Raw genomic sequence first — 27,407 nt, 5'->3', positions numbered from 1 at the left:
GCTACGAACTGTTAGCTCGTTTTCGCAGGTGACCTGGCTCATTGTCGTGGCTGCTATCATCACCACACGTGGGAATTCATTGCAGCAGCCAAATAATATAAGTGCATTGTGTTTCTAAATGTGGAGGGAGGCTTTAAACCATAGCGACCGCGAGAAAAATCCACACGACCACGACGGGGAGAACATGCAAACTCCAAATATACAGCAGGCATCGCCAGGGTCCAGGATCAGGGATCGAACCCTCAACAAACTGCGTACCAGGCAAGGGAGATGAACTAAACTAGTTTAATTTTATTTTACCAGATAAGGCCCACTGAACTACATAGCTCTTTTTCAGAAGCGACCTTGCCACAAATTTAGCTCAACAAAGTGGCTTATGACGTGGACATTCATCGCAGCCAAATACTCTAAACGTGTGTGGCTTATCAACGTGGAAGGAAAAACTGGAAGACCCAGAGAAAAATCCACGCGACCACGGGGAGAGAGACACGCAAACTCCAAATATACAACAGCAGGCGTCAGGGTCGGGATCGAACCCACGACCTCCTGTGTACCAGGCAAGGCATTCAACATCTCACCACCGCGAGCCCCGACATGCAGAGAGGTAAGGGCCCTACGAGAGAGGAGATTAGATAGACAGCAGGTCCGGAGGCTGTACCTCCTTAGAATAGGAGCTAAGCGTGAGTGTGGAGCTGTACAAGGTCCGGAGGCTGTACCTCCTCAGGGTGACGGGTGAGGGGACCGTATACCAATTTGTGTGATAGGGACTGTCTAATAAGACAATAAACAGTGTGTGTCACTGGCTCTGCGTGATCTCCCCCCCCCCCCCCCCCCCGGGGGCAGAGCACACGGCACTCGCTCGCAGCATCCCACAGCGACCCTCGCACCGTCGCTCGACTCGCGGCGGAAAAAACGAGCGGCGACTCCGGAAGCGAGATGTTTGGAGAACGGTTTTAAAAGTGGGAAGTAGGCTGCGGGGAGGCGGGGGGGGGGAGAGAGGAAAGGGGGGTAGGGGGTGAGGAAAGAGTGGAAAGCCGGGCTGGGGGGGGGGGGTTGGGGGGTGGGAAGTGGGGGGTTGGTGGGGGGAGGGTCCCAACACGAAAGACCTCGATCCCGGTTCAATCCCACAAGAGATCATTGGGATCTCCTGGCGCTCGTTTAATCGGCGTGCCCTCGGAATGAATTTAGCCTTCTTCCTCTCGTCATCGGCTTTTGTATTTTTAAACCAGAGTTAGACGTATACATCGATCTCAACGTGGAGCGTCGTACCTAGCGCGAGCCAAGAGGCGCCACGGTGGCGAGATGTTAACTACCTCGCCTGGTATGCGGGAGCACATGGGTTCGATCCCGACTCTGATGCAGGCAGTCTATTTTGAGTTGTTATGTCTCTCTCTGTCTCGCCCAGTGGTCACGTGGAGTTGTTTTCGAGTCGTCCGATTTTTTCCTCCACATTGAGAATGGACATCGTGCGCTTCGAGTATTTGGCAGCTGTGGGAACCTCATTTGCCAGTAAAAATATGATAATTGGTTTTTTACCCTTCTATCTGGCAACAAAACTGACACCTTTTTACAAGGAGTCATGTTTGCATAGACCGCAATACCTGCAGTCATAATACAAACAAAAGACATAACTCTGATAATGTATGCACTGTCCTTGAAGTTGATTGGTCCACACCCGAGACAGCTTTCCTTAGAGCCTAGTCTCACATGGGTTGGACCAGATGACGCCAAAAGGCTAGGCTCTAAGGAAAGCTGTCTCGGGTGTGGACCAATCAACTTCAAGGACAGTGCACATTATCAGAGTTATGTCTTTTGTTTGTATTATGACTGCAGGTATTGCGGTCTATGCAAACATGACTCCTTGTAAAAAGGTGTCAGTTTTGTTGCCAGATAGAAGGGTAAAAAAAAAATTATCATATTTGGCAGCTGTACGTTCTTACACCATGAGCCACCTCGGTAAGCGATCATCTGCGGCCAGGTTGCTTCTGAAAAGAGCAAAAATAGCTCGGTGGGCTTTACCTGGTTAAAATTAAAATAGTCAAGTTTAGTGTTAAATTTCGATTTAAAGCTTTCGTGACTGCAGGGATCCATCTTCTTGGTTCTTTCGGTAAATAATAAAAATTAAAACATGATAAATAAAATATTTTATTTATCATGTTTTATTTTTATTATTTTATTACTTCCCTTCTACGTGACTTTACCGAAAGAACCAAGAAGAAGTTTAGTGTTAGTTTAGCCTCAACAGAGTTTTAAGTATCTCCTGCAGGAAAGTCATATATTCCACTGCAGTCCATGTCTACAGTTCCCAATATGCAGTGGTGTGTCCCAAACTAAACAATGCAATTCTGCGCTGGTAACAAAGAGCAGCATAAGTGTTGCACTTTCCATTTGGAATAATCCATGTTGCAACTGCGAGGAGGAGAGGGGAGGCATGATACCTCCAAGCCACTATGCGTGCACACTCAATTTACCATTACGTGTTTTTGCCCATGTGTGTGATATAGGGCATGAAAGGCAAGGGTTGGTGGATGATGCAAGGCTTGGGGTTTTCTCTTGGTCCTCTGATTTTCACCCATAATGCCTAACAATCATTCAAGATTGTTTAAAGGTAGCCCATCTTTCACGCGGACCGAACCCAGTGACATGTATAATCTTACAGTCAACCTAGGCCCGTTATTAAAACAATGCTTATTCACTGTGATGACGTTCAACACAGCAGTACCGGCCACCATGAATCTCGGCACAAGTCTATTGCCGGGCACAGACGTCAATCCCTGGGCTGTCAGGTGGCAACCCCAACCCCAAGGCAGAACCCTGGCTTTTATGGTTTCCTCCCGCGTGAAAAAAAACACCGCTCACAATGGAATTGACCAAACGTCCCAACGAATGGACCCCTCCTTAAAAATAAAGTGTCTTGAGACTCGGCGAGGCTTTTGTGAATACATAGAATGCAGCATGACCCGCGAGCGACACGTATGTTGAACTTCTTTCGCGCCGTACGTAGCCAACCGTGCTAATCGGAGGTGCGGGAAAAGCCACAATTGCCAGCGCTGTGCACGTCTTCTTCGAACGCTGGGGAGCCGGAAAAGCTCTCTGCACCAGCGTGGACAGACACCCTCATGTTCACCTTCTAAAGCGCTCGCTCGTCACCGTAGCGTGCGCGATGACACCACAACCACGTGACTTTTCTTTTGTATTGTGCGCAGGTGCTTTTAGCGCCACAGCGCGTCGATTTGTAGCGTTTGTTTTCTTTTGTTTGCTGGTGACTGTATTTCATATTGAATTCGCCTCCAGTGCTTTTGCTGCTGGCGGCAATACAAGTTGTTCAAAAGTCAAACTCTCTTCCCTGCGAGGGAAAATTCCGTGGCTAGCCATAACGCCATTATTCGCGTCCGAATTTCTCAAAACAAAAGCGGCGGAGAATAAATAAACAGTTCCTCGGAGCGTCGGGCGAGCAAACATCCTCCTACAAAAGAGCCGCCACACCTTTCCTGCCTGCTTCCAGTTGTAGAATCCCCCCACTGAGAGACACTAATGTGGGCCCCCTTACAGATTAAATGCACGTGTGTGTGTGTGCACAACGCAGACGCGTGTGTGTGTGTGTACGTGTCATCTTGGTCATCTCAGTCAGTCGACCCGTAGCACCTGGGTCTGCCCCGTGACCTCCTGCCAGCGGGCGTTCGACACTTCACGTGGCCTCAAGGTGCACATGGCCTGGCACAAGCGTCGTGGTGACGTCACCGCCACTTAGTGGCGAATGGCGGTTGTTGTGTTGTTGTTGTACGTGTCCCGTTCACAGTCAACAAAAGCGATGATCATCTGAACTGGTCGTGGGCCTGCCCTAGGTCGACTCAGCCTTAAATACGAATCTGATGCAATGTGTAAAACGTCACAACTAAGGGAGACAACGACGGCCCGGCGTGGCGCTGGCCAACCACCCCCTCGTGTGCCGTGCCGGCCTTCATAGGTGCAAATCGCTAACAGCACTTGCCCCTACAGTCTGTTGAGGCTACACGACAGATCTTTGTCTTCGTCTTTGAGTAAATAGCCGAGTCGGTGAGCAGCAAAAGTGCGAGCAAGCGAGCAGGCGAGTGAGCCAACAGACGAGCGATCAAGCGAACGAGCGCTGAGTGAGTGAGTTGGATGCGGGTGTTGGTTGCCCACCTCCTGGCGTTGTCATCGCAGGGCTGCCAGTACCAGTGGATGGCAGGTGGTGGAAGCCCATACGCCGTGCACACCACACTCTGCTGGCTGTTGAGCGGGAACGTCACGTCACTCTCTGCGGCCACGAACTTGTCGTGGATTTCCGACGGCACTGGGGGGGGTGGGGGGGGAAACGGCAGCGGGGACGGGGAAGTCAAACGAGCGATCTGGCTGAACCGCCGCTCCGAACACAAATCGGCGATCAAGCGTTGCCAAAGAAGACGGAGAAGCTTCGAGCGCGTGACACGTCGGACGAGCACACGGCACGTAGTTGCAATGACAATCATATTAACAACGGCCGCGTCACGGGAGTCGGAGCGGGCGAGCGAGCGATCGAGCGAGCGAGCGATCGAGCGTTCCTCTCACCGTTTACGACGAGCGTGAAGGAGACCCTCTTGAGCAGGTTGTGTTGCCGGATCTCGAGCTGTAGAGTGTAGTTGCCCGCGTCCGCAACCGTCACCTCCTGCACTATGAGCACGAGGAGCCGCTCGAACTGCCGCTTCTCATACTTGAGTATGCGGTAGCGCGGATGGCCTCGCACGATGGGAACGCCGTCCTTGAACCTATGTTAAACAGTTGCTATGATCGTCGTCGTCATCATCGTAATCATTGTCATCATTGGTGTTAGCAACATCATTGTCATCATCGCCGTTGTCCCCGTCATCGTTGCCATCGTCTTCATCTTTGTCATCGTGATCATCGACATCGTTTTCATCATCGTTACCTTCAGCATAATCATCGTCGTCGTTGTGATCATGGTAAATCGTCTCGTGACACAATTCTAGGTGTGCATTAAGTATCCTGTGTCCGTTTGCTATGTTTAAGGCATCGTTAAATTTCTCAATTGGGATTATACATCACAACTATCGCCCTCAACTGTGGAAACCTCGCAGAACCCTCCTGAAAAAGCCACGAGACTCAGTGAAGCTTGCCCGGGTAAACAAGCGTGGCACTAATAATAATAATAATTAGAGAGTAAATGGCCGAAGTGACGTTTTAGACTCCTTCATAATTGTCTATCTAGCGCAGCGCTCTTCATTGCAAGGCTCGCAGGCCGCTGGCAACCCTTGGGTGGCCTTGAGTGCAGCCCCTGACGTGATGTCCCCGACAATACACGATACGTGAAAAATTAACCCGTAAAAACAAAGTTTTTCACTATAAATCCTTTATATGCGTGGCATCGGTTTTATTTTATTATTCATTTCTGTTTTTCTTGAGTAAGAGTTTCATTTTTATCACATTGGTATTTAAAATTAAATATGAAAAAAAAATCCTAAAAAGTGTAAAATTTTGGGGAAAAACATTCACGAAAATAAATTGTCACGCACAACGAGTCTGTGTGCAAAATGTCAGCTCGATTGGATCACGGGAAGTGGGTTAAAAAACGAACAAAAGATTTGCACGGTCGTAAACGCGCAAGCAAGCAAGCGAACTTAATATAAAGGATTTAAAAACAACCCATCGTGGCTGGCAAACCCCAATGGTTACAAATGTGTGGCAGCTCTCACGCTGATATCTTATCGTCGAAAGCTTCCCCCCCCCCTCTGAAAATTAGTGAAGAACACTCATCCGGCAACATCTGGGGAACATTTGAGGTTCGTTTTGGTGACTTTCCTCTCCGAGGAGTTGGCGACACGTACGTATACACGTGCAACTTCTTTCGCACCATACGTAGGCTCGGCACGGTAGAGCCCCGGGCGGTCTGGGCGCCAGGGTCACGAGTCTCACCAGCTGAACTTGGGCAGGGGGTAGGCGCTGATTCTCGCCCGCAGCGAGACCTCTTTCTTCCCCACTTCAACCTCCGCCAGGGGCCCATCGTAAGGTGCCGCCGAGATGAATGGCCGCTCTACGGAGAGGGCGGTGGTGGGAAGGGAGGGAGTACCCGTGGGGGATTGGGGAGGGGGGGCGATCAGAGAGGATGAGAGGTCTGAAAGTGGCATATCCTTAGGTTTTTTTCGGTAAAGTCACGTAGGTAAAAACATTAAAATTTATAAAAGTAAAATAAAATAAAAAAATAAAAATAAAAATCACGACGTTTCGGAGGCAACACAAGATTCCGTCTTCAGGTGGAACCGTCTACGTGACTTTACCGACTTTACCGAAAAAAACCCTAAGAATATGAATCCTTGCAGTCACGAAAGCTTCAAATCTAGAACTGGAAGTGGCATTTTTGCATCATCCGGGGCACCGCGATGACAAGATGTTAACTCCTTCGCCTGGTATGCAGGAGGTCGTAGGTTCGATCCTGACCCTGACGCCTGCTGTTTATTTTAAGTTTGTATGTCTCTCTCCCGTGGATTTTTCTCCAGGTCCTCCGGGTTTTCCCCTCCACGTTTAGAATCAACATCACGCGTTTAGAGTCTTCGCCTGCTATAAATGTCCACGTGATAAGCCGCTTTGTTGGGCTATCATTCGTGGCCAGGTCGGTTCTGAAAAATCGCTCTGTAGCTCTGTGGGCCTTACATGGTAAAACATTTAAATAAAAAAAAGTGTAGTTTTAGTTGAATAACCTCGAGAGCTTGCTCTCGTGGAAGTCCATCGTGGAGGCCCAGTTGTGTAGTAAATAATGAACAGTTTGGGGGTGAAGGATGCGGGGAGGATGACGTGCTTCTCACCGTATATGACGACGTGTGACAAGGAGGAGCAGTGCTCTTGCATGTAGCTCACGGAGCAGAGGTAGTTGCCCGCGTCGCTCACAGTCACGTTCCTGAGCTCCAATTGTTTTGTGAATTGTTTCCATTTATTATTCACGATGTCTGGGAAGAATTTGCAGTTCTCTTCGAGTGAGTGATCCTGCAGCACAGGGAAGGAGAGACACAAAATTCAAATTAATTTGTGTATTGCCAACCATGTTCTTGGTTCTTTCGGTAAAGTCACGTAGAAGGGAAGTAAATATTTGATTTTATTATGTTTTATTTTTATTATTTTATTACTTCCCTTCTACGTGACTTTACCGAAAGAACCAAGAAGATGAATCCCTGCAGTCACGAAAGCTTTAAATCGAAATATTGCCAACCACTTTGTTCCCGCCATCGGATCCTGCAGCCGCTTTTCTCCAGCTAGCGATTCAAGTGCTCGATAAAAATATTAATAAATAAAGGCGATCATGCGAGAAGGAGATGGTTAATTAATCGAATTTATAACTTGGGACAATTTTCAATTATGCACATTCTGGGCCAAGGCTACTGCATAAAAGAACACCATCAATGATTTATATTCCCGTAACTCCGACTTCATCAACTTCCAAACCGAGTGGGAAATCACATAAGGCATTTATACAGCTGGCCATTAGAATCATCCGTGTAACAAATCAAAATAAACTAAGCTCAACTTAGATTTGGCATTGGCAAAGATCGTCTCTTGCAAACTACATCCACATGCATGGTATCTGCTGATGAATCCCAAAATGACAAAGAAAATCCCACTGACATTTAACCACCCAGAGCCACGTATTCTGCCAACTTAAACGAATGTGATTTTCTTCTGCCGTTGGTGAAGAGTTTCTGAATTGCACTCTTCAGTTTCACCCCTTTACCCGCCTGTGCATGAGCTCAATGAATCGATCATTCGATCGAGATGAACGAGGTATAGATGGGCCTCGATGAGGCGTGCGGAATAGTTTTAGAAGGTAAAACAATTGCACCCGGCTGCACAATTTCCTCGAAACACAACACAGTACGCACCACACGATGCACAATGCGCACAACACGAGGCATGTCGTCCTTTGCTTTCCCAGCAGATTGATGACTGGACACGATTTGGGGGTCACGATTTGATTCATATATAACCAGCAAGCCCGCAACTTGCATACGATTTGCGTAATCTTGTAAATAATCAATACTTCCACGTACAACACGATACAGTGTGGTAGTCAATGCCAAGGGATCAACCGACGTGTCGGTGCTTGCCTTTACACGTGTCGCCACAGGTCTCCCTCGAAAAAGAGGAGAGTGATCGTTTCCGGTTACAAGATCACAGACTACGAGACTATCCCCGCAGCGATCCAACGTGTCGCTGACTGGCGAGTGACAGCAGAGTGGAAACTTTACTGACGTTCAGCGTGCATCCCACCGGCACAGGAAGATGCGGACGCTCTGATCCACTCGGCGAGGCACGAGAAGCCTCGACGCGCGTTAACAATGAGGCTGCCTCCCAGCGAGCAACCACAGAGACAAGTCAAAGATCCTCCGTAGAACGACTCTCTTCTTGGGGGCAAGTTCAGTTAGCGAGTATTATCCATTAAGGCCGGCCCAGCACACGATGGGGTGGGTGGCCAACACCACGCCCGTGGCCGCCTTTGTCTCCCCGGTGCTGATGTGGACACACAGAGGAGAACAAAGGACTGGTTTCACTATTCGCCACCGTTTTCGGTCGCGAGTGGGAAGCGAACTCGGGTCGCCGAGTTTGTAGCGCAGTGGCCCCTCAGCCACCGTGCCCCCGCTCCCCGGAGTGCACGCGCGCGCGCACACACGCACACGTGCTCACGCATGCGACACTGACCGGTCGATCCACATGAAGCCATTTCATCCTCAGTGCCACGTTGAACTTGGTGGTGATGGAGCAGTTGAGTAAGAGCGTCTCGCCGACCATCAACTCGGTCGTGGTGTTGGGCCCGATATTGAGGATGCCGTCTGCTCTCGCCACACATGGACAAACGCACACCACAGTGTAGCACGTGCGTGTGTGTGTTTGTTGAACGTTTTTCACACCACACGTAGCCAACCATGCAAATCGGCGGTTCCGAGATGAGAAAAACGGTGCCGGTGATGAGACTGTGACGAGTAGCTCCTGAGGGATGTGTTGACTTAGTGACAAGTCAGTGTGATGACGACGACGACGATGCCGACACTATAAGATTTAGCATCAGAAGTTGGTTATATATATGTTGTACGTAGCAGTTCTAGAGAAACGGTGCATTGTCGCACTGACGGAGCAACTTCACAACAAGGTGCAAATAATGCCGAGAGCAAGTGAGTGTGATTGAGACTGACGTCAATGAATTTACCAAGGAAGCCTCACTGAGCATCGCAGACTATTTCACTGTAGGGACTTGCAATAGGAGAGTTGACCAATGTCATTAATGAGCGTTAAGCTCCGTGTGGGGGGGGGGGGGGGGGGACCGGAGGAGTCGGACAAGAAATATATGAGGGGATAACATTCTCATGGCCACCTTACGGCACGTGATCTTGTCAGATCCCTTGGTTAAATTCGGTCAACAATGAAATTGGGGACGGGAAATACCTCGTGTTGTAGATTTGGGTTGCGAAGTGGGTAGGAGATGGCAGTACGGTGATGAGTTATTGAATTTGTACGTGCAGAGCTTTGAGTGTTTCCTCTCACAAGCAAGACACCCATTACTGCAATTGTCCAACCAATTTCCATGCAGGATTCTCTTCAGAAAAGAAATAGATTCTTTTGACTCAGTGACACTCTCTTGGACAAGTGAATAAAACTAATATATTACCTTTAAATTTCTATTTAAAGCTTTTGTGACTGCAGGGATTCATCTTCTTGGTTCTTTCGGTAAAGTCACGTAGAAGGGAAATAATACAAATAAAACAATAAAATTCTCACGACGTTTCGGCCACAACGCAAGCAGCCGTACCTGCGTTGTGGCCGAAACGTCTTGAGAATTGTATTTTATTATGTTTTATTTCTACTATTTTATTATTTCCCTTCTACGTGACTTTACCGAAAGAGCCAAGAAGAATATATATTACCTTTTATTAAATTGTCTCGTGGCATTTGTTGGTCTGGCGAATAGAGACACCTGCTCACCTTTCACCAAGATTTGCGGGAAGAACCGGTAAGAGTGGTAGGTCTTGCCCTGGATGCTGACCTCACAGAAATATTGGGTTGGCAGCTCCGTGATGAGGCCCGGCATCACGGTAAAGCCTACTTTCGGGTCCCACAGCAGGTCCTTGTTATTTGGCTGGTACCGCTTGGAGGGTATGTACTGGTGAACAACACAGGCGCAGAGTTCATAGACATTGATGAGATCGAGTCAACCCTGGGGACCCTGGCATTCCCCTGGATTGATGCGAAAGGACGTAAAATGTCGGCACCGATAGGACATTTTGGATGGTCTACAATAGGAAATCGCGACTCCAAAACAGGATGAGCGGCGCAAATCAGGCCCTGAAGCAGATTCTAGCACGTGGAGCGAAACGTCGGACAATGTAAACCAACGACATGCGCTGCAACCCGCAAGCGTAATGGAAAAGCGACTCGATTACGTTGCAAAGTAGCTCTCAGAACGTCACGAGGTGCTCACCCTCTCCAGGAAGAGGACTTGCACAATAATAATATATATACACAGGAAATGCAAGTATCATCTATTCAGTGACGTGTCCATGACTCCAGTAATCTCCGCCTCGAGGTTTGTCATTGCAGGTGACGCGTACACGTTTGTGCATGTGTAGGACTTGAAATATGCCGCGCCACGCGTTCTCTTTTGCGGTTGTTATGCAAGAGAGCAGTGTACAGTGTAGGGGTATTTGAGGACGATGTTGTTGTTGTTGGGCGTGAGGGAGACGCCGTTAAGAGGCGCGACAGGTGTTAGGGGTAACCGGGGGACACAGGCCGGTGATTGGTTAAGCGGGTAAGTACTTAATGACTGGCGTCACTCAGGCGGGAATAACAAGGCCACGTGAGGCTGGGGGCCTGGGGGCGAGGGGTAAAGCGAGGGGTGAGATAATTAATAGGGACTATTAATTAATTAATAGGGACTATTAATTATCTCAGAGAGACGGGAGTCTTGGTTGGAGCTGGAGTGATGGTGCCCGGGGATAGAGAGAGCAGAGAGTACGGTAACAGTGATAGGGAGATGATAGAGAGAGTACGGTAGCAGTAGATAGAGAGGACACGGTGTGTGGTAGCAGTCATAGCCATGCATCTGTAAGGTCTAGAGTAGGGTAGCAGCGGAGTATACGGACCATGGGAGAGACGGAGAGAGAGCGGAACGGAATCGCGGAGTGGAGAGAGAGAACAGAGAGACGCGGAGCGGTGACGATGAGGAGGTGAACTCGGAGTGTGAATAAACGGAACGGAAAGAAAGACATCCGGAGTACGAGTCCTACACATGTACAGGCCTTTTGTAAGTCCACTACTGGATGAGGGCCTCCCTGCACCATGCCAAAAATTGGGGTTGTTAGACTATACTTCACCACGTTGGAGCATAGTGCAGTGCAGCAATTGATTTTGCTGCACTCCTGTCTGTTGACAACATGGCAGGTTACACAAGCAGGTGATACAATGTTAGTTACTTATTTCGTTCTTTTTTTGGAGTGCAAAAAGAACGTGGAGGCTATGATTAATCCACAAATGGATTCAGGCCAATCACCAGCCCTGATTTTCCCAGGAGGCCACACAGATTCCTTCGCTGGGAAACCTGACACAGATTTGACCACCTCCTCGAACTGGGGCCTCGACTCACTGCCGCACATCGCCGAAAGACGCGCCTGCGACGAGGGGTGGGGAATGCGCGTTGGGCAGAGTGGCACGGGTTGGCATCGTCTAAAGCCTAAAGGCTCCGGCCTAGGGGGGTAGGGAGTTTTCGCATCGTCCTCAGTTCACACAGGGGTGGGAGGCAGCAGGTGCGATCCACATGCGTGGCATGTTGCAATTGATCTCGATCCTACAGGAAGCTCTGTGAATGTCACAGACTGAAATTTGTAAGAAAAAAATAATAACAAGGAGCAACTACTCGTCATTTCCAAGAAATGCTGCCAGCTGTTGGAGATCGTTGCACTGAGGGCACGCCGGGTACAATTCACTAATGTCCTTATTGGGGATTTTTTTCCATACAACCCGGCCTCTATCATGCACTAGAGGGGCACAGCCCCAGGTGCTGTGTTCTCAGATCGAGTAAATCAAGTGAAGCCGCATTGTCAAGGAGGAGGAGGAGGACATGTGGCCTATTCCGTGTCACAGCATTGCTGAGATGCTGAGTTCGAATCCTGAACTCAATTCCAGAGTTCAAATGATTAGACCGGGCTGTGAGCTCATAGCCACACCGTGGTCACCAATGACTGCACACAAACAAAAACAACCTTTGTTTAAAATTAAGATATTTTCATACGTTTGGAAAATTCCAGCATTGACGTGTGACGGACATTATTTGCGAGGCTTGATGAAGAGCATGTTGTTATCGCCAAGCTTTTCGCTAAACCCTTCAATCAATGTTCCCAGTTTTCGATCGGATGAGCCCGTAATAACGGCCGAGACGATAAACTAACACAGCTTTTAATTTACATTGCATCATCCTTAACAAGAGCAAGAGTGATCCCACCCTGCAAGACGGACGGACGGACAGAAGGAGCAAATGCGATAAGAGTTTCAACCGTATCCAGAACGGCGTTCAAAATTGCACTGCGGGGGCGGGGGGGGATCCTCACCGATACGAACGTGACGTTCACGTCAGGAGCGGACACTCGGCAGGGTACGACGTACGGGCTGCCCTTGAACAGGTACACGACGTCCAATCCATCGCGACTCATTTGCAGGAAGGGCCGACTGTAGTCTGAGAGAAAAGAAACAAAAGGCACGCGGCACGTACAACCGCGTCAGCCGAACCATGTCATGCGAAGGCTGACGGCACGTGCACGTGTGGTGAGTACGTCGGGGAAATGAATGAGCGGGCGATGCGACTCCTTCGCATATCTGTGGCCGCGTGTTCAAAACAAAAGTTATGAAAGCGTTTTATTCTTGATGTATGTCCCCTCAGCCACCTGGCCCTCTGGGAGTTGTTATTATTTGAGCAGCGTTGGTTCACACAAGCAAAGTGGACCGATTTTGAAATTCAGTATCTCACCAGCAGTCAGGCTTGACTGAACCAAAGCTGGTAAACTGCGAGATGTTAATAGGCAGGGGCACCCTCCCAGTTCTATGCGAAATTACAGAATGTAAAATAATAATAAGCATCACTCAATGCAATAGTAAGCATTCAGAAGGAACACATTTTTGTTTGAATTGTTCACTGACGTGAGCTGTGACCAGGAATCCAACTCAGGTGGCTGGGTTGATAGCCTCGTGCCATAACCGGTGTATTCCCACTACCCGCAAACTGAACTCTGACAATAACATAAAATAATTGGCACTTTTACGACATTGGTCCTGAGAAACGCCAAGTTCTATATCCTTAACGTTACGACTGACGACACACACGGGAAAAATCTATCGCGTGCAAAAATGCCCAACCACATATTTAAAATTAAACATAAAAATTTCACGGTTAACTTCACGTTGCTATGGCACTAGAAAACACAAGGGGAAAGGAATGTTTTCTTTTTGGAAAGAGTTTTTTTTTGACGTATGAAAAATTATAATCTGTGAAATTACCAACTCTGAATGTGATTTCTTTGCCGCTCCCAGGAATATTTAGAAAAAGGCTGCCAAAGTTATGTTTGCCAATTTACATGGAACCAGTTGTCACTTCTCTGAGAATCTCCTCATGGAAGGAATGTTTGGCCATGTTTTGACAGCGTCACACACGTGCTATAAATGTCGATTAACTTCCACCCCTTTCAAGACGATGTAACGCTTCTGCCATTACACACACCGACCATCGCCGGCTTGAAAGAGCGGTCCGCAAAAGATTTCCCTCGCGCTCCTGCTATCGTCTTACGCAGCAGTGCAAACCGCACTCTGGTTGGGGTGAAACAACAACAACAACAAGCGTGCCTCCGAAAACGTGGCATCGTTCCCGTCTTGACGATTGATCATTTCTCATATGAATGTTTTTTTTGCTGTAACTAAATAAATGGAACCTTGCCAACAGGGACCCTGCCACATTCCATAATAATTTATACAATTTGATGAAACCGATTCATCGTCGACATGGGAATGATGCCCAGTGCATGTACAGCACACCCATCGTCCGTGTATTAGACGCGTCTGAAGAAAGGACCCAAACAATGGTAACCATTAGAATTGTGGCGTAGACAGGGCTTGGATAATCTGTTCACGAAAACTTTTTTCTCTTTCTCTCTCTCTCTCTCTTTTTCTTTCAAGCCGGAGGGAATATTCTAAGTAAATAATTAGGCATGGGACGGGAAGTCGTTTAAAGGGTTTAGGAGTTTAGCGGGTTGAGGTTGACGAGCAAGCGGCGCTGTTTAATCCAGAGGTTCAATGTCCGTCCGTGTATTTGCTCTTCCTTCATTCCGTTCCACCTCGGGGCTCCACTCTGCACACCGCCCTTGATGACATGCCCTCCTCCCGACGTCAATCTGCTCATTAGGGCGCCCACGCACTTAAAACCCGTGTCCTCATGAATGAGCCTTCTTTCTCTCTCTCTCTCGAGGGAAATGAGCATCATAGGGTAAACCGGTGGAAGATGAGCCACCTCAAAATATAGCCAGATGCTTCAGCCGTCGGGGAGCAGCTTTCCACGAAATCTACAAAAGGCAGCACTCTATTATTACTTATTACTCCTGCATTAACGCACATCGGGAGCACGGCCGCCGTACAAACCGAGCTATATCCTGGCCCCAAATTACACTCGTGTAGGATTACTCGCGCGGAATGTATCGAGTTTAAAACAAAACAACAACACAACAAAAATGAGACGTGCTCCTTCCTTGGACCCTCGATGCTGATTACACAGAGCAAAGACCCCGTCGATGCCACCTGCCACACATTTCGTTCGCATGGCTCCAACTTTTCCCAACAAATGCAGCGTTCCCCATGACCACTGGAAAGTGCGCTGGCTTGGTGTGGGAACGGTCGCGATGATGCGACCTCAGAAAAAAACTATTCATTTTTATTTTACCAGGTAAGGCCCACTGAGCTGTATAGCTCTTTTTCAGAAGCGACCTGGTTATCACAGATGACAGGTCAACGAAGTGGCTTATGACGTGGAAATTTATAGAAACCACATACTCTAAAAGCATGTTGATTCTAAGTTGTGGGGGAAAAACCGAAGGACCCGGAGAAAAATCCACGTGACCACGGGGAGATTGACGACGCGAACTCCAAACATACAGGGGTCAGGGTCGGGGTCAAACCCACGACCTCCTGCATACCGGGCGCGGGAGTTTACATTTCGCCACGTGACACCCCAGAACCAGCCGTTATGTTATAGGATCAATGACACGTGGTCAGTGGCACCCTCGCTTACATCCACTAAAGGGGCAAAACAATAAAAGTAAACTTCCTTACCTTGCGATAGCCTAAACTCGCCTAAGTTTACGTAAAAATAATTTCAACAATTTAACATTTTTCACCCGAGATCCCTCGATCGCTCAACGACCGTCCAACGGCCGATAGGAGAGCGCAGGGAGGACACGGCGAGAAGGAGCCGATGCCACAAAGGAGTGCCTCGTGGCTCATAAATGACGGGGACGCGGACCAGCACCGCAACGCGCCGGCGATCGCGGGAGCCTAAAGTGGGCAGTTCCCGATACCACCAGGTCCGTGGTGCCAGCGGCCCTGAAAAAGCAGTAACGCAGGCCGCTTTGAGCGCCCGCCCCTGACTCACCTCTCACGAAGACGTACACCGAAACGGAGTGGTCCCAGCCTTCCAGCCCTTCGATGTAGGGCGCGTACTTGCTGTAGAAGCAGCGGTAGCGGCCCGTGTCCTCGACGGCGGCCTGGGGCACGTGCAGGGTTGCGCAGAACCCCTGGCGACCCCGGTGGGGGCACGGCGCTGCCACGAAGCTCTCGTTGCGCGGAGAGGCCCAGCTCACGGGGTCGCTCCCGCTAGAGCGGAGCACGATGGTGAGAGGGTTCAGTGTCACACGTTCAGTTTCGTACTCGTCATAATCATCATAAAGTCAGCGTTCCCACACACCTACCCCCCCGTGGAATCTATCCGAGGATCCATTCCTTTTCCTTCACGTGAACGCGTTGCCTCCATGGCTGCAGGGGTCACAGTAACCCATTACAATCGTTATCATAACGTCCTGTCTAATGATTGTTATTCTATATGAAATCCTATGGCACTGTGTAAATCCACCGCTAGAGCAGCGGTTTCCAACCCGTGGTGCTCGGATCATTGGTGGTCCGCAAAAGGCGACAACAAAGTGGTTCTACTTTCGATTCGGAGTCGTTTTGAAACAAATTCATCTGGCATTGACATTGTGGTTGACAGTGGTCGGCAGGTCGAGGGACATTGCGTGGGATACACTCCTCGAGATGGGGCTGACGAGAGCTCCCTCTCTAAAGTTCACTCTCTAGGGTTCACGCTCTAGAGCTCCCTTTCGCGTGGATGCCTTTCATAAGAAGCAGGTTTTTTTGTTTTTGCGTGCAAGCAATTGCAGACGGCTCCGCTTTCTTTATCGCGCGCGTCATATGCGGTCAACTGGAAGACGCGAGGCGTTTCCGCTGAAGCTGCTTAATGCTGCCGCTCTCCCAGAAGGAGTGGGCACAGCCGTGGAGGTGGTGGCAGAGGTGGTGGTGGTGGAGGTGGAGGTGGTGGTGGAGGTGGTGGAGGTAGTGGTAGAGGTGGTGGTGGTGGTGGTGGAGGTGGTAATGGTGGAGGTGGTGGTGGAGGCGGTGGTCGTGGTGGAGGTGGTGGTGGTGGTGGTGGTGGTGGAGGTGGTGGTGGTGGAGGTGGTGGTGGTGGTGGTGCTCACTCCGACGCGCGTTGTGTCGCCACCAGTGCTCGCTGGCCGGCGTGGTGCGGTTGGATGTAAATGATGCAATCTGATGGAATGCGTGCTGGTTCAGACATGGGTTTTATGTATATATTTTTTAAAGAAAAATGAAAATACGGATCGCACGTGCAACTCACGCTTCATTGGGGCATGTCTATCAAGACGCCAGCTCAACGTTTTATTTTATTTATCTCAGCATGGCAGCGGCGTGTTCGAGTAAGCGTGAAAATTTTGTAAAAACAATGAACTTTAACTTTTTTTTACCAGGTAAGGCCCAATGAGTTATACAACTATTTTACTAGAAGCGACTTGAATACACAAATGATAGCTCCACGAAGAGGCTTATCACGTGAATATGCATCGCAGCAGCCACATACTCCAAACGCACGTTTCTAAACGTCACTGCGAGCCTCTTTAAATCGAATGTAAAGCTAACAACAGGTAAATCTGAACTCGGCGTGCAATAACTCTACCGACCCTTAGCGAATGATACATTGTCACGATTAAGGGCACGTGAGTTCATGCAAATATACTTCATTCTGTTATCGTTTCATTTCTGCTACATCGTTTGAATTTTTCTTACGACCTCTTGTGTCACTCCATTAGGTAACATTATGCATGTACACGTGCATACATCTCAAACAATGCATTCTCACAGACATTAATCGTTTGAACGCGTTGTTGAGCAGTTTAAGAATCCGTGTTCGTTTTAAGAAACGATGCATCGTCAGATTCCGAAATGCAGAATGTCGCATTTGTGTGCGCTGTGCTTTTCCCCCACAGCCGAAATGTCCTTAGGCTACGTACGGTGCGAAAGAAGTTCAACAAACATACACGCGCACGTATTCCACAGCAATTTACATATCCAAGTACCCAACCGAGCAGGCTTCAAATCCCGCTCAGTTTCGCTTTGCTTCCAAAGTGTGACGACACTGGGCAGATTGAGGGGTGATTAATTTTGGTCTTAGATGCACACAAAAAAGACAAAAAATTTAAGTTTCTGCCCAACACAAACAAAAACTATTTGGGATTTACTCCCACCCCCCCTCCCGTGCGTGAGATGAGCAACACGGAACGGCGTATCCTGGCGGCGCCTTTGTTTACGGGCAGCGCGGCAGACAATAGGCGCGTGTTAGTGAGGCTGTGTTTAGTTGGCCCGGCCTTCATCTATTCTTGGGAAGCTGCCGCCGCTGCTGCTGCTGCTACGGCGTTGGCCCCCTGGGGCGAACGGTCGACGCGACCACGTGGCCTCTCAGACGCTGGGGCGCACGCGACGCGCGGTGTCTGCTGGGACAGAGAAGCCACCGTCTTTTTCTTCGTCTTATTATTCATCTTCGTCTTCTTATTCGTCTTCGTCGTCTTCTCCGTGTCTCACAGAGGAGTCCCAGTGCTGTCTGCGGCAGCTTCATCGTAGACCCACAGCGGGTGTCGCTGTGTACGGCTTTACCCAAACAGGTTCTCTAATCTTCTTGGTTCTTTCGGTAAAGTCACGTAGAATGGAAATAATAAAATAATAATAATTAAACATAATAAAATAATTCTCACGACGTTTCGGCCACAACGCAAGCAGCCGTCCTCAGGTGAAACCAGGTGTCGAGGCGACAGACCTGAGGACGGCTGCTTGCGTTGTGGCCGAAACGTCGTGAGAATAATTTTATCATGTTTTATTTTTATTATTTTATTACTTCTCTTCTACGTGACTTCACCGAAAGAACCAAGAAGATGAATCCCTGCAGTCACGAAAGCTTTAAATCGAGGTTCTCTAATTTTTTTTTAAATGTTGGATAGCGACAACTACACGCGTGGTCGACTTACTTTAAAATAAATAAATATACAATGTCACTGGACGTTTTGTGGTTAACCAGGGCGGCTCTCAGGTTCGAACCGCGCACCCCTGCGGTGCCTGGTAAACACGCGCTGCCTACACGGCAACTCGGTGGACCTGGACACTTTCGCCTTCGGGGACGTCTCCAGACAACTGCCCTCCGTGGTTAACGCAACAACGCTCGTAGGCTAACGATGCGTTGCAGTTGTTTGTTTTGGGCTTCGTTCTACACGCTTTTTGTGTTGCCTCCCTCCCTCCTGCCTGCCATCCCCCCCCTTCCCCCCCACCCCTAGCTAACCGAAAGACGAGAGGAAGGAAATCTCCAGAAGTGCCCCCACCGGGGCATTGCAGCGATTAGCGGGAAACATTTTCAATCGGAAGAATCTAATTTTGGGTCGGGGGCTACGAGGCAGGTGGCTCGGCGGGAAAGCGAACGGAGCGGGCTCACGGTCAGACGGATGCGAGCTCACGTCCTGGTCTCGGGGTTTTTTTTGGCTCGGTCCGTCGACACTCTGGGGTCAATAAAAGAAGTAGTGTACAGTAGCACTCGTCGGGGAAGTCAACAGTGGTTGTTCTATGTTTAGACTCTGTGCATGGTATGTGTGTATGTCCCGTGGGGGATGTTTACTCCCTCGCCTGGTCTGCAGGAGGTCGTAGATTCCATCCCGGCCCTGACGCCTGCTGTATATTTGGAGTTTGCGTGTCTCTCTCGCTGTGGTCGCGAGGATTTTTCTCCGGGTCCTCCGGTTTTCCCCTCCACGTTTAGAATCAACAATCAACATTTTTTTTTGAGTATTTAGCTGCTATAAATGTTCACGTGACAAGCTATTTACTTAAGCTCTCATTTGTGGCCAGGTCGCTTCTGAACAAGATTAAAAGGGCGTTTTAGCTCAGTGGGCCTTACCTGCTAATATAATAAAAAAGTTAAACGTTAGCTAAACTCATCCAGTGCCGGATGAAGCTAGTGCGGGGCTTGTAGTATATGTTGTTATAAAGGGGCTCTAACTAAAAAAAACACGTCAATATTAAAGCACACATTTAGAACTCGCATGGCAAAGTAATTGTATTTTTTCATTTGCAATACAGCCAGATCATACGACAAATCGCTCACCGTAAACACCCAGTCGTTCATAAAAGTTGAAGGCGGTATAGTGCTATAGTAATAGAGCAAGTGCAGAATCACTGAACCGGAATTGATAGCTGGAAAGCATTTAGCGCGGGGCCCTTGGAAATGTGTAGTAGTAGCTACTACACTACTACACATGCAGTAGCTACTAGTAGTAGTAGCTAGTAGCTACTAGTAGTAGCTACTAGTAGTAGCTACTACTACATATGTAGTAGTACTACTACATATGTTGTAGTAGCTACTACACTACTACACATGCAGTAGTAGTAGCTACTACTACATAGCTACTACATTAAAGGATACTTCGGCACTGGACTCGCCCCCATCATATGAATGTGACATTTCCACAGCTGATTGAGGGCTGTAAACAGGAGACGAACCACCACTTCAATGATCAAGGTGAGCAACAATTCACTCTGGGTTCGTGTGTGGGGCGGGGTTGCGGTTGGGGGAGGGATATCTGTGTGGAAATCGGCGGCGCTCGGAGACATTTCGGCGTAAACCCTCTGCGAGGCGACGGCCGATGAAGCCAACGCTTCTCGCACGCATCCTCCGTGCGAGAAGCGACGGACATCTGCAGACTTGGAATGGCCATCATCCAAGCGTGCTGCGACGGTTCCACCTGAAGACAGAAGCTTGTGTTGCCTCCGAAACGTCGTGATTTTTATTTTATTTTTTATTTTTTATTTTACTTTTATTAACTTTAATTTTCTACCTACGTGACTTTACCGAAAAACCTAAGAATATTCCCGCGGGGGTGGAGGGCGGTGGAGTTGTGGGGTGTTGCGGTGACTCCCCCCACCCCCACACCGCTCACCCCCCGTCCCTTGCGCTGCGTTATTGTTGTCGAACGCAGGTGCCCAAGTTGTCAGGTGTTGTTGGCATCCCCTCCCGTGCGCGGAACGGCGGCACCTGGCGGCTACCCAAGCTCAGGGCGTGGGGGGTGGAGACGTCCGCACTGTCTGCGCTGTCCGCACTGACACGCGCTGGTCTAGGGCCATGAACCCCCCCCCCCCCCCCGCTTCATTGCACGGCTCGGTGGCAAGGGGATGAGTCAGGGTCACCTCTGGGCACACGACGGAGGGACCGTTGGTTGTTCCCTTGTATATGTCTCCCTTACAAATATGGGCCGATTATTTATCTTAATGGGCCTTCGCCTGGTTGTAGAGTAACGGGTCTAACGTGAACTGAAATGAGCGTCTCTCTCTCTCTGTGACTGCGCTTTGTTGAGTCCAGTCCTGCATTGACTTCACATGGCCACGATGTCACACTCAATGGGATAACACTCAAAGCTCCGCACAGATAGATTCAAGAATCCATTACTGTAATGCAAAAAAAAGTGTAAGGTGGTAACAGAAGGTCCAGGCAATTTTGTTTTCACTCGTGTTGATAGATTCACTGCCACCCCCGCCCCTCCCCGTCACCACCCCTCCCCCAACTTCATTGAAATAATAGTACGTGAATAATGCTTCATTAATAATGCAGCAGTGATGATACTATATTGATAATACTACGTTAATAAAACTGCATTCATAATACTACGGTAATAACACTACGTTAATACTACTACATTAATCATGCTCCATTAATAATGCTTCATTAATAATAGCAGATTAAAAATACTATTACATTAAGGGACCGTGCATATGTGTCTGTGTGTGTGTACAAGACCTGATTAAACAAACAAACTAAAATAAATTACCTTTGTTACGAACGCCGCCTTACAATAGAGGAAAAGTGAGCTCACATGTCATGCACTTGTGCTTCTCCAGAGCAGTGAGACGGAAGGTGTTGAAGGAGGGAGATTCATCACACAGGAAGGGGCACTGCCTGAAATTGCATCCTTTCATATATTTTTTCTTTCTGTTATAACACAGTGAGGGTGTTGAACTCGGTGGGTTTATTTTTACGTGTATTTGCAGCTTCATTCATTGGAGTCGTTTACTCTAAGAACAGGGTCCATGCACTCGAATGAGAAGTGTGGAAATGCGATGAGCATTTCAAGTCTAATGCTTGTGCAGGGCAGATATTTGTGACTCTTCGTGCGGGTGAAATGCCATCAGGACTTCATCTGCTTCACAACTCAAGGAACTTTGAGATCCTTCAACAAACTCCGGGATAAGAAGGCTCAGCTAATAGAGTCTCGCACCTTTTTCAAGGCGCTTTCCTCCTCCCACCCATCTTAAAATACGCTGCCAAGCTTAGCAGTGTTCATTAGGACGCTGTCTTTCCGACAGCTCTGTTTCTTCACCTGAGGACGGCTGCTTGCGTTGTGGCCGAAACATCGTGAGAATTTTATTGTTTGATTTTTTTATAATTGTATTATTTCCCTTCTACGTGACTTTACCGAAAGAACCAAGAATGTCAAAGAAAGCAGATCACGAACATCCGAACCAAGGCTCTACATTTACGCGCGCGCGCGTTCTAACGTGAAACTATTACTGGCCGCAAATTCTACACTATTATTGCTGACTTATTTTCATAGCTGCCTCTGGGTTTTTGAGATATTATTTTCCTTAATTTTATTACCCCTCTAAACGGCCGGCTCGCGGTAGAGGGACGGTGATTCGATGCGCTCTGTTCACCCAACACGTGTGTGAGCACATGCAAAACAAAGACAAAGGCCCCCGTATAGCCCGGGCAACTGCTGGGGCAAGTGCCGTCAGCAAGCACATGTAAAGGCGCGGCGCACGTGTGACGTGGTGTGGTTAGGTTTGAAGCGCAGTAGCGCTCTAACCACTACACGACTGCTCCACCAAAGCTCACAGTGTGCATACCGCGAACACTCCAGCTCCCCACAAAGACAAAGTTCCCCCGTATAGCCTGAACAGACTGTTGGGGCAAGTGCTGTTAGCGAGCACCTATGAAGGCCGGCACGGCACACGAGGGGTTGGGTGGCCAGTACCACGCCCGGCCGCCTTTGTCTCCCCAGTGGCGATGTTAACACACCGCACCAGGTACTCGTTTTTTAGGCTGAGTCGACCCAGAGGAGGCCCATGACCGGCTCAGATAATCGTCACTGGTGTTGGCCGTGAGCGGGAATGGAACCCGGGTCGCCGGGTTCATAGCGCAGTGCGCTAACCGCTACACCACCGCAGACAGACACCCACACAGACACCCATACAGACACCCACACAGACACACACACAGACACACACAGACACACACACAGACACACACAGACGCTGTCTATGAACCCCCCCCCCCCACCAGGGGATTGCTCACACGTGCCAGGAGTGCGCTTGCCGTGGAGAGAGCCCGCGGGGCATCTAATCCAATCTTAGCCATTAACCTCTTCCATCTGAAGTTGCAGGGGCCGTGCTGTTTGCTCGCAGCCTCTCATCACCCCCTCCCCGCCTCCCTCATCCCTTCCTGCCCCCCCCACACCCACCCCAAGTAGCCCCGTCAACAACCCCAACACAAAGATTCACCCCCCCCCCCACCCCCGACTCGGTATAGCCTCAACAGACTGTTGGGGCAAGTGCTGCTAGCGAGTTGCGAACTACGAAGGCCGCCACTGTGGCACACGACTTGCAGAGGGAGGGAGGGAGGGAGGGGGGGGGCACTAGCCCCACGCCCGGCCGCCTTTGTCTCCCCCACAGTGGCGATGTTCACGCACCGCGGTGGGTGCTCATTTCGAGGCTGCTGCACTCCCCTGCTGGGCGGCGTTTGCCGCCGTCGCTGCGTTAGGGGCGAGGGTGGCCTCGGTTGGCGCTTCCCGTGCCGATGTGGCCATGCCCATGTGCAGGTTGCGTGCCCATAGACGCAGGACTGACTGCATGGCGCAGCTTTTCACGATCAACGTGAAGGGTGATGCTGATGGTGGTGGTGGCGATGATGTTGAAGGCCCGTGGAGCGGTTAGCTACGAAACCCGGCGACTCGAGTTCGACTCCCGCTCACGGCCACCAACACCAATGAGGATGATCTGAACCGGTCCCCCGCTAGGTCGACTCAGCCTCAAATGAGTACCTGGTTTCGAGGTGTGGTAAACATCGCCACTCGGGCGATAAAGGCGGCCGGGCGTGGCGCTGGCCACCCACCCCCTCGTGTGCCGTCACGGGTGCAACTCGCAAACGGCACTTGCCCCGTAAGTTTGATGTCGAGGCTATACGGGGGGTCGTTGTGTTTGTCATTAACGGGAAAGGGAACGCGACGGGGTGATTTTTTTTTACCTGCACGTGAGGTTGAGGGATTTGTTGACGTCGATCACAAGTTCTGGAGATGTGACGCTCAGAAGAATGCAGTCCACCAGCGCTGTTGAGAGAGAGAGTGAGAGGGGTGCGAAAGAAGCGGAGATTAAAGGCGCGCATCTCGGAGTGAATTAAGAACGGCTGAAATAGTTGGAATCGGTCCAAGGAGGGTCTCAGCGTGTCGTACGTGCGGTTCGTGAGGTCAGCATCGGCACCGGGAGGGACCATTCCACCAACGCGAGCCATCACCCCCAACCGCAGTTGTTTAAGCTCAACAAACCCTGTCCATCTCCTTCGCGTAAAAAAAAAACGCCGTCGTAAAAACTTGTTAACACAACACTGCTGTGTTGTGTAAGTGCAGGGGCTCCCATGCTGCGCTAGGAACCCAGCCACCTGAGTTCCATTGCCTGAGTTTTGTTAATCAAAACCAGTCCTGCACACCCAAAAACCAAGACTTGTTTTCAACCTTCAGCGACCAGCGTGGTGAATTATGGTAAAAAAAATAAAACCACGTCACAGGCATGGTGTGGGAATTACTTCATCAAAGCTGTGGATGGGCAAAGGATGAACTTGTATTATTATGCTGTTTTAAAACAGCATCTTGTTTAACGTGTTGTGCGACCGTTGGTTGTTCCCTTGTATATGTCTCCCTTACAAATATGGGCCGATTATTTATCTAAATGGGCCTTCGCCTGGTTGTGGAGTAACGGGTCTAACGTGAACTGAAATGAGCGTCTCTCTCTCTCTGACTGCGCTTTGTTGAGTCCAGTCCTGCATTGCCTTCACATGGCCACGATATCACACTCAATGGGATAACACTCAAAGCTCCGCACAGATAGATTCAAGAATCCATTACTGTAATGCAAAAAAAAGTGTAAGGTGGTAACAGAAGGACCAGGCAATTTTGTTTTCACTCATGTTGATAGATTCACTGCCACTGTCTAAATGTAAAACAATCACAATATAGTAATTGTGTAAATCCACTGCTGGATGAAGGCCTTCCCAAGCTATATCAGTCATGGGGATTGTTTGACCATACTTCACCACGCTGGTCAGTGTGAAATGGTAGGAATGGGAACAGGACCCGTTTCAGATATCACACGCTACTGATGTTGGCCGTGGCCCAGAATCTATCTCTGCTGGCTAAATTCATTGCACAAATACTCCACACAACTAAGATGCATCTCTGCAGAAACACATGCACTCATTAAAGTGTATACTGCATTACTCTGCATTGTTAAATCACGGTGTCGTTAGTAAAAAGGCGTGGCTGCTGGTGGTTTTAAATGTTCATTGTTGAATGTTAATATGTATATTATATGATGTATGCTGATGATTGGTTTTAGTTGGATCTCGCACGGTTTAAGTAACGGATATGTACATATTTATATCGATGCCAAAATTAGTTTTTAATCAATGTTAATAAACCAGTAATAAAGCCAGTAGAGGTGTGATAACGAAACACATCTATAAAAATAGGAACACTCCAGAACAAACGTTTCTGGCGTGTGTTTTATGTCACCAACTATGGCTGTGGGTAGGGCTTCATTTCATCTGGGTCTGCCTGGTTCAAGGACCCGGGAAATATGTCTGCTCCCAGCACACCACTTCCAGTACACGTCTAGCTGTGGCTGCGATTCTAAAACTATTTTATTTTTATTTTACCAGTTAAGGCCCACTGAGCTATATAGCTCTATTTCAGGAGCGACCTGGCCACAAATGATAGCTCAACGAAGCAGTCAAATACTCAAAACGCGTGATGTAGATTATAAATGTGGAGGAGAAAACCGGAGGACCGGGAAAAAAAATCGGCACGACCACGGGGAGAGAGACACGCAAACTCCAAATGTACAGCAGGTGTCAGGGGCGGGATCGAACCCACTACCTCCTGTATACCGGGCGAGGTAGTTAACATCTCGATACCGTGTGGCTTACTCCAATCTAGGAGGTGACGTGGAAAAATATGAAACTCCGTGATAAATTATAACATTGTAATATTACGTTATATTTTATTAATTTACTTGACTTAAATAATTTACAATGGTATCTTGCTGTTATTAATATTATTGTTATGGAAATTTAGAATCACAATTTCTAGGTGTTTTAAAATCAGATTGTGAGGTTCGGCAACCCACGGCTGAAATCTGATACCATCCTATAATTCAACTTTGTCCTGAATCAACACGGAGGAACCTTGCCCCAGGGTTTCAACAACTTGTTCTAAATCTTTGGCACGAAAAGAAACACCTTCATAAATGGAGAACATCCCACGCCGTCTTACGTGACAGGAAATTGTTATTTTTCTTGCACAGGTGCCAAGGATACAAAGTTTTGTATAAGCCGTGAATGATGACCCATGCCACACATTAGCGGTGTAGCAATTCATTGATGAATCGGATTGAAATCGATTCTTAAGCTCACACGACATGCATCATTATCACCTGTGTAATAATTAGTTTTTCATATTAATGTATCTTGTGCTTAATGGGTTCGCGTGAAACCCACTCCAGCCATTAAATCTTGCTCCATTCACCGCGATATGAGTTCGGTTGTTTAAACATCCGAATCACCACTGGCAGTCGTGACAAATGATTTAAACTTATCTGCAGCCACGTACGGAACGCGTGTAGGAAATGTCACTTCTTTTGAACGTTAAGCATTTGAACTCACAAAAACAACAGCCTGTCATTTTATATTTCATCAGGCGACTAGCCATCTACATTACTGTATCGAGACACACAGTACCATCGTACAAGCAAAACAACTCAGTGGATTAGATGATTAAATACCGAACAGTACTATAGAATAAACAATGAAAACGACGCAAAACTACTCGGGATTTCAGCGACTGCATTTTATGTCCATGACGCACTTTAATTTCCGTTTCAAAACACTCGAGTGGATCGGCTGCCGGTACGAGCTGGCATGACGAAGAGGTGAATCAGAAATGAAGCTGGGAGAGAAGAGGGAGATGAAGATGGCTACACCGTTCATTTGTGTCCGTGATCTCAAGGGATGGTGCCGTGGTGTCATGGTGAGCATGCTGGGTGTGGCACAGTAGGAATGGACGACTCTTTTAATAAGTCCTTATGTGCTGTGCAGTACATCAACGCACGTGTGTCCACCAGCATGTGATGACTGAGTTGGGTCTGTGGGGGGGGGGGGGGGGCTGGCAGGATTAATGATTAATCGGACGTGTACACCAGTCACGTGGTTAATGGCGACTCGGTGAAGATTTCTGTGTGTGACACCACGTGCTGTTGCGTTTTACAGATTATCACAATAAATGTGTTTGCCCTCGATTTGGAGCACCTGCCCACGTCCTTCATTTCGAGTGTGCAACATGAGCGTGCAATCTAACTCAGACCCAACTAAACTTTTTTTTATTTTACCAAGTAAGGCCCACTGAGCTATGTAGCTCTTTTTCTGAAGCTGCCTGGCCACAAATGATAGCCCAACGAAGTGGCGA

The 27,407-nt window shown here is 48.7% G+C and overlaps 1 protein-coding gene across 1 annotated transcript in view; it reads right to left on the bottom strand.

Moving 5' to 3' along the window:
* Nucleotides 1-27,407, bottom strand: part of FLT1 (fms related receptor tyrosine kinase 1) — an 83,327-nt gene that overhangs the window by 44,038 nt on the left and 11,882 nt on the right. Inside the window, exons 2-10 of the mRNA XM_061564013.1 lie at nucleotides 23,921-24,002; nucleotides 15,680-15,900; nucleotides 12,600-12,724; nucleotides 9,982-10,159; nucleotides 8,704-8,834; nucleotides 6,819-6,996; nucleotides 5,932-6,049; nucleotides 4,570-4,766; nucleotides 4,165-4,315 (exon numbers count right to left, since the gene is read on the bottom strand). Coding sequence (XP_061419997.1) covers nucleotides 4,165-4,315; nucleotides 4,570-4,766; nucleotides 5,932-6,049; nucleotides 6,819-6,996; nucleotides 8,704-8,834; nucleotides 9,982-10,159; nucleotides 12,600-12,724; nucleotides 15,680-15,900; nucleotides 23,921-24,002 — 1,381 coding nt within the window. The remainder of the gene's footprint in view (nucleotides 1-4,164; nucleotides 4,316-4,569; nucleotides 4,767-5,931; nucleotides 6,050-6,818; nucleotides 6,997-8,703; nucleotides 8,835-9,981; nucleotides 10,160-12,599; nucleotides 12,725-15,679; nucleotides 15,901-23,920; nucleotides 24,003-27,407) is intronic.

This window comes from Lethenteron reissneri, chromosome 32, assembly GCF_015708825.2.
Source record: "Lethenteron reissneri isolate LAM-NWPU_2019-01 chromosome 32, ASM1570882v1, whole genome shotgun sequence".
Classification (NCBI taxonomy): domain Eukaryota; kingdom Metazoa; phylum Chordata; class Hyperoartia; order Petromyzontiformes; family Petromyzontidae; genus Lethenteron; species Lethenteron reissneri.
Note: the sequence above shows the minus strand (reverse complement) of the source record. Positions and strands in the feature narration are given on the sequence as shown.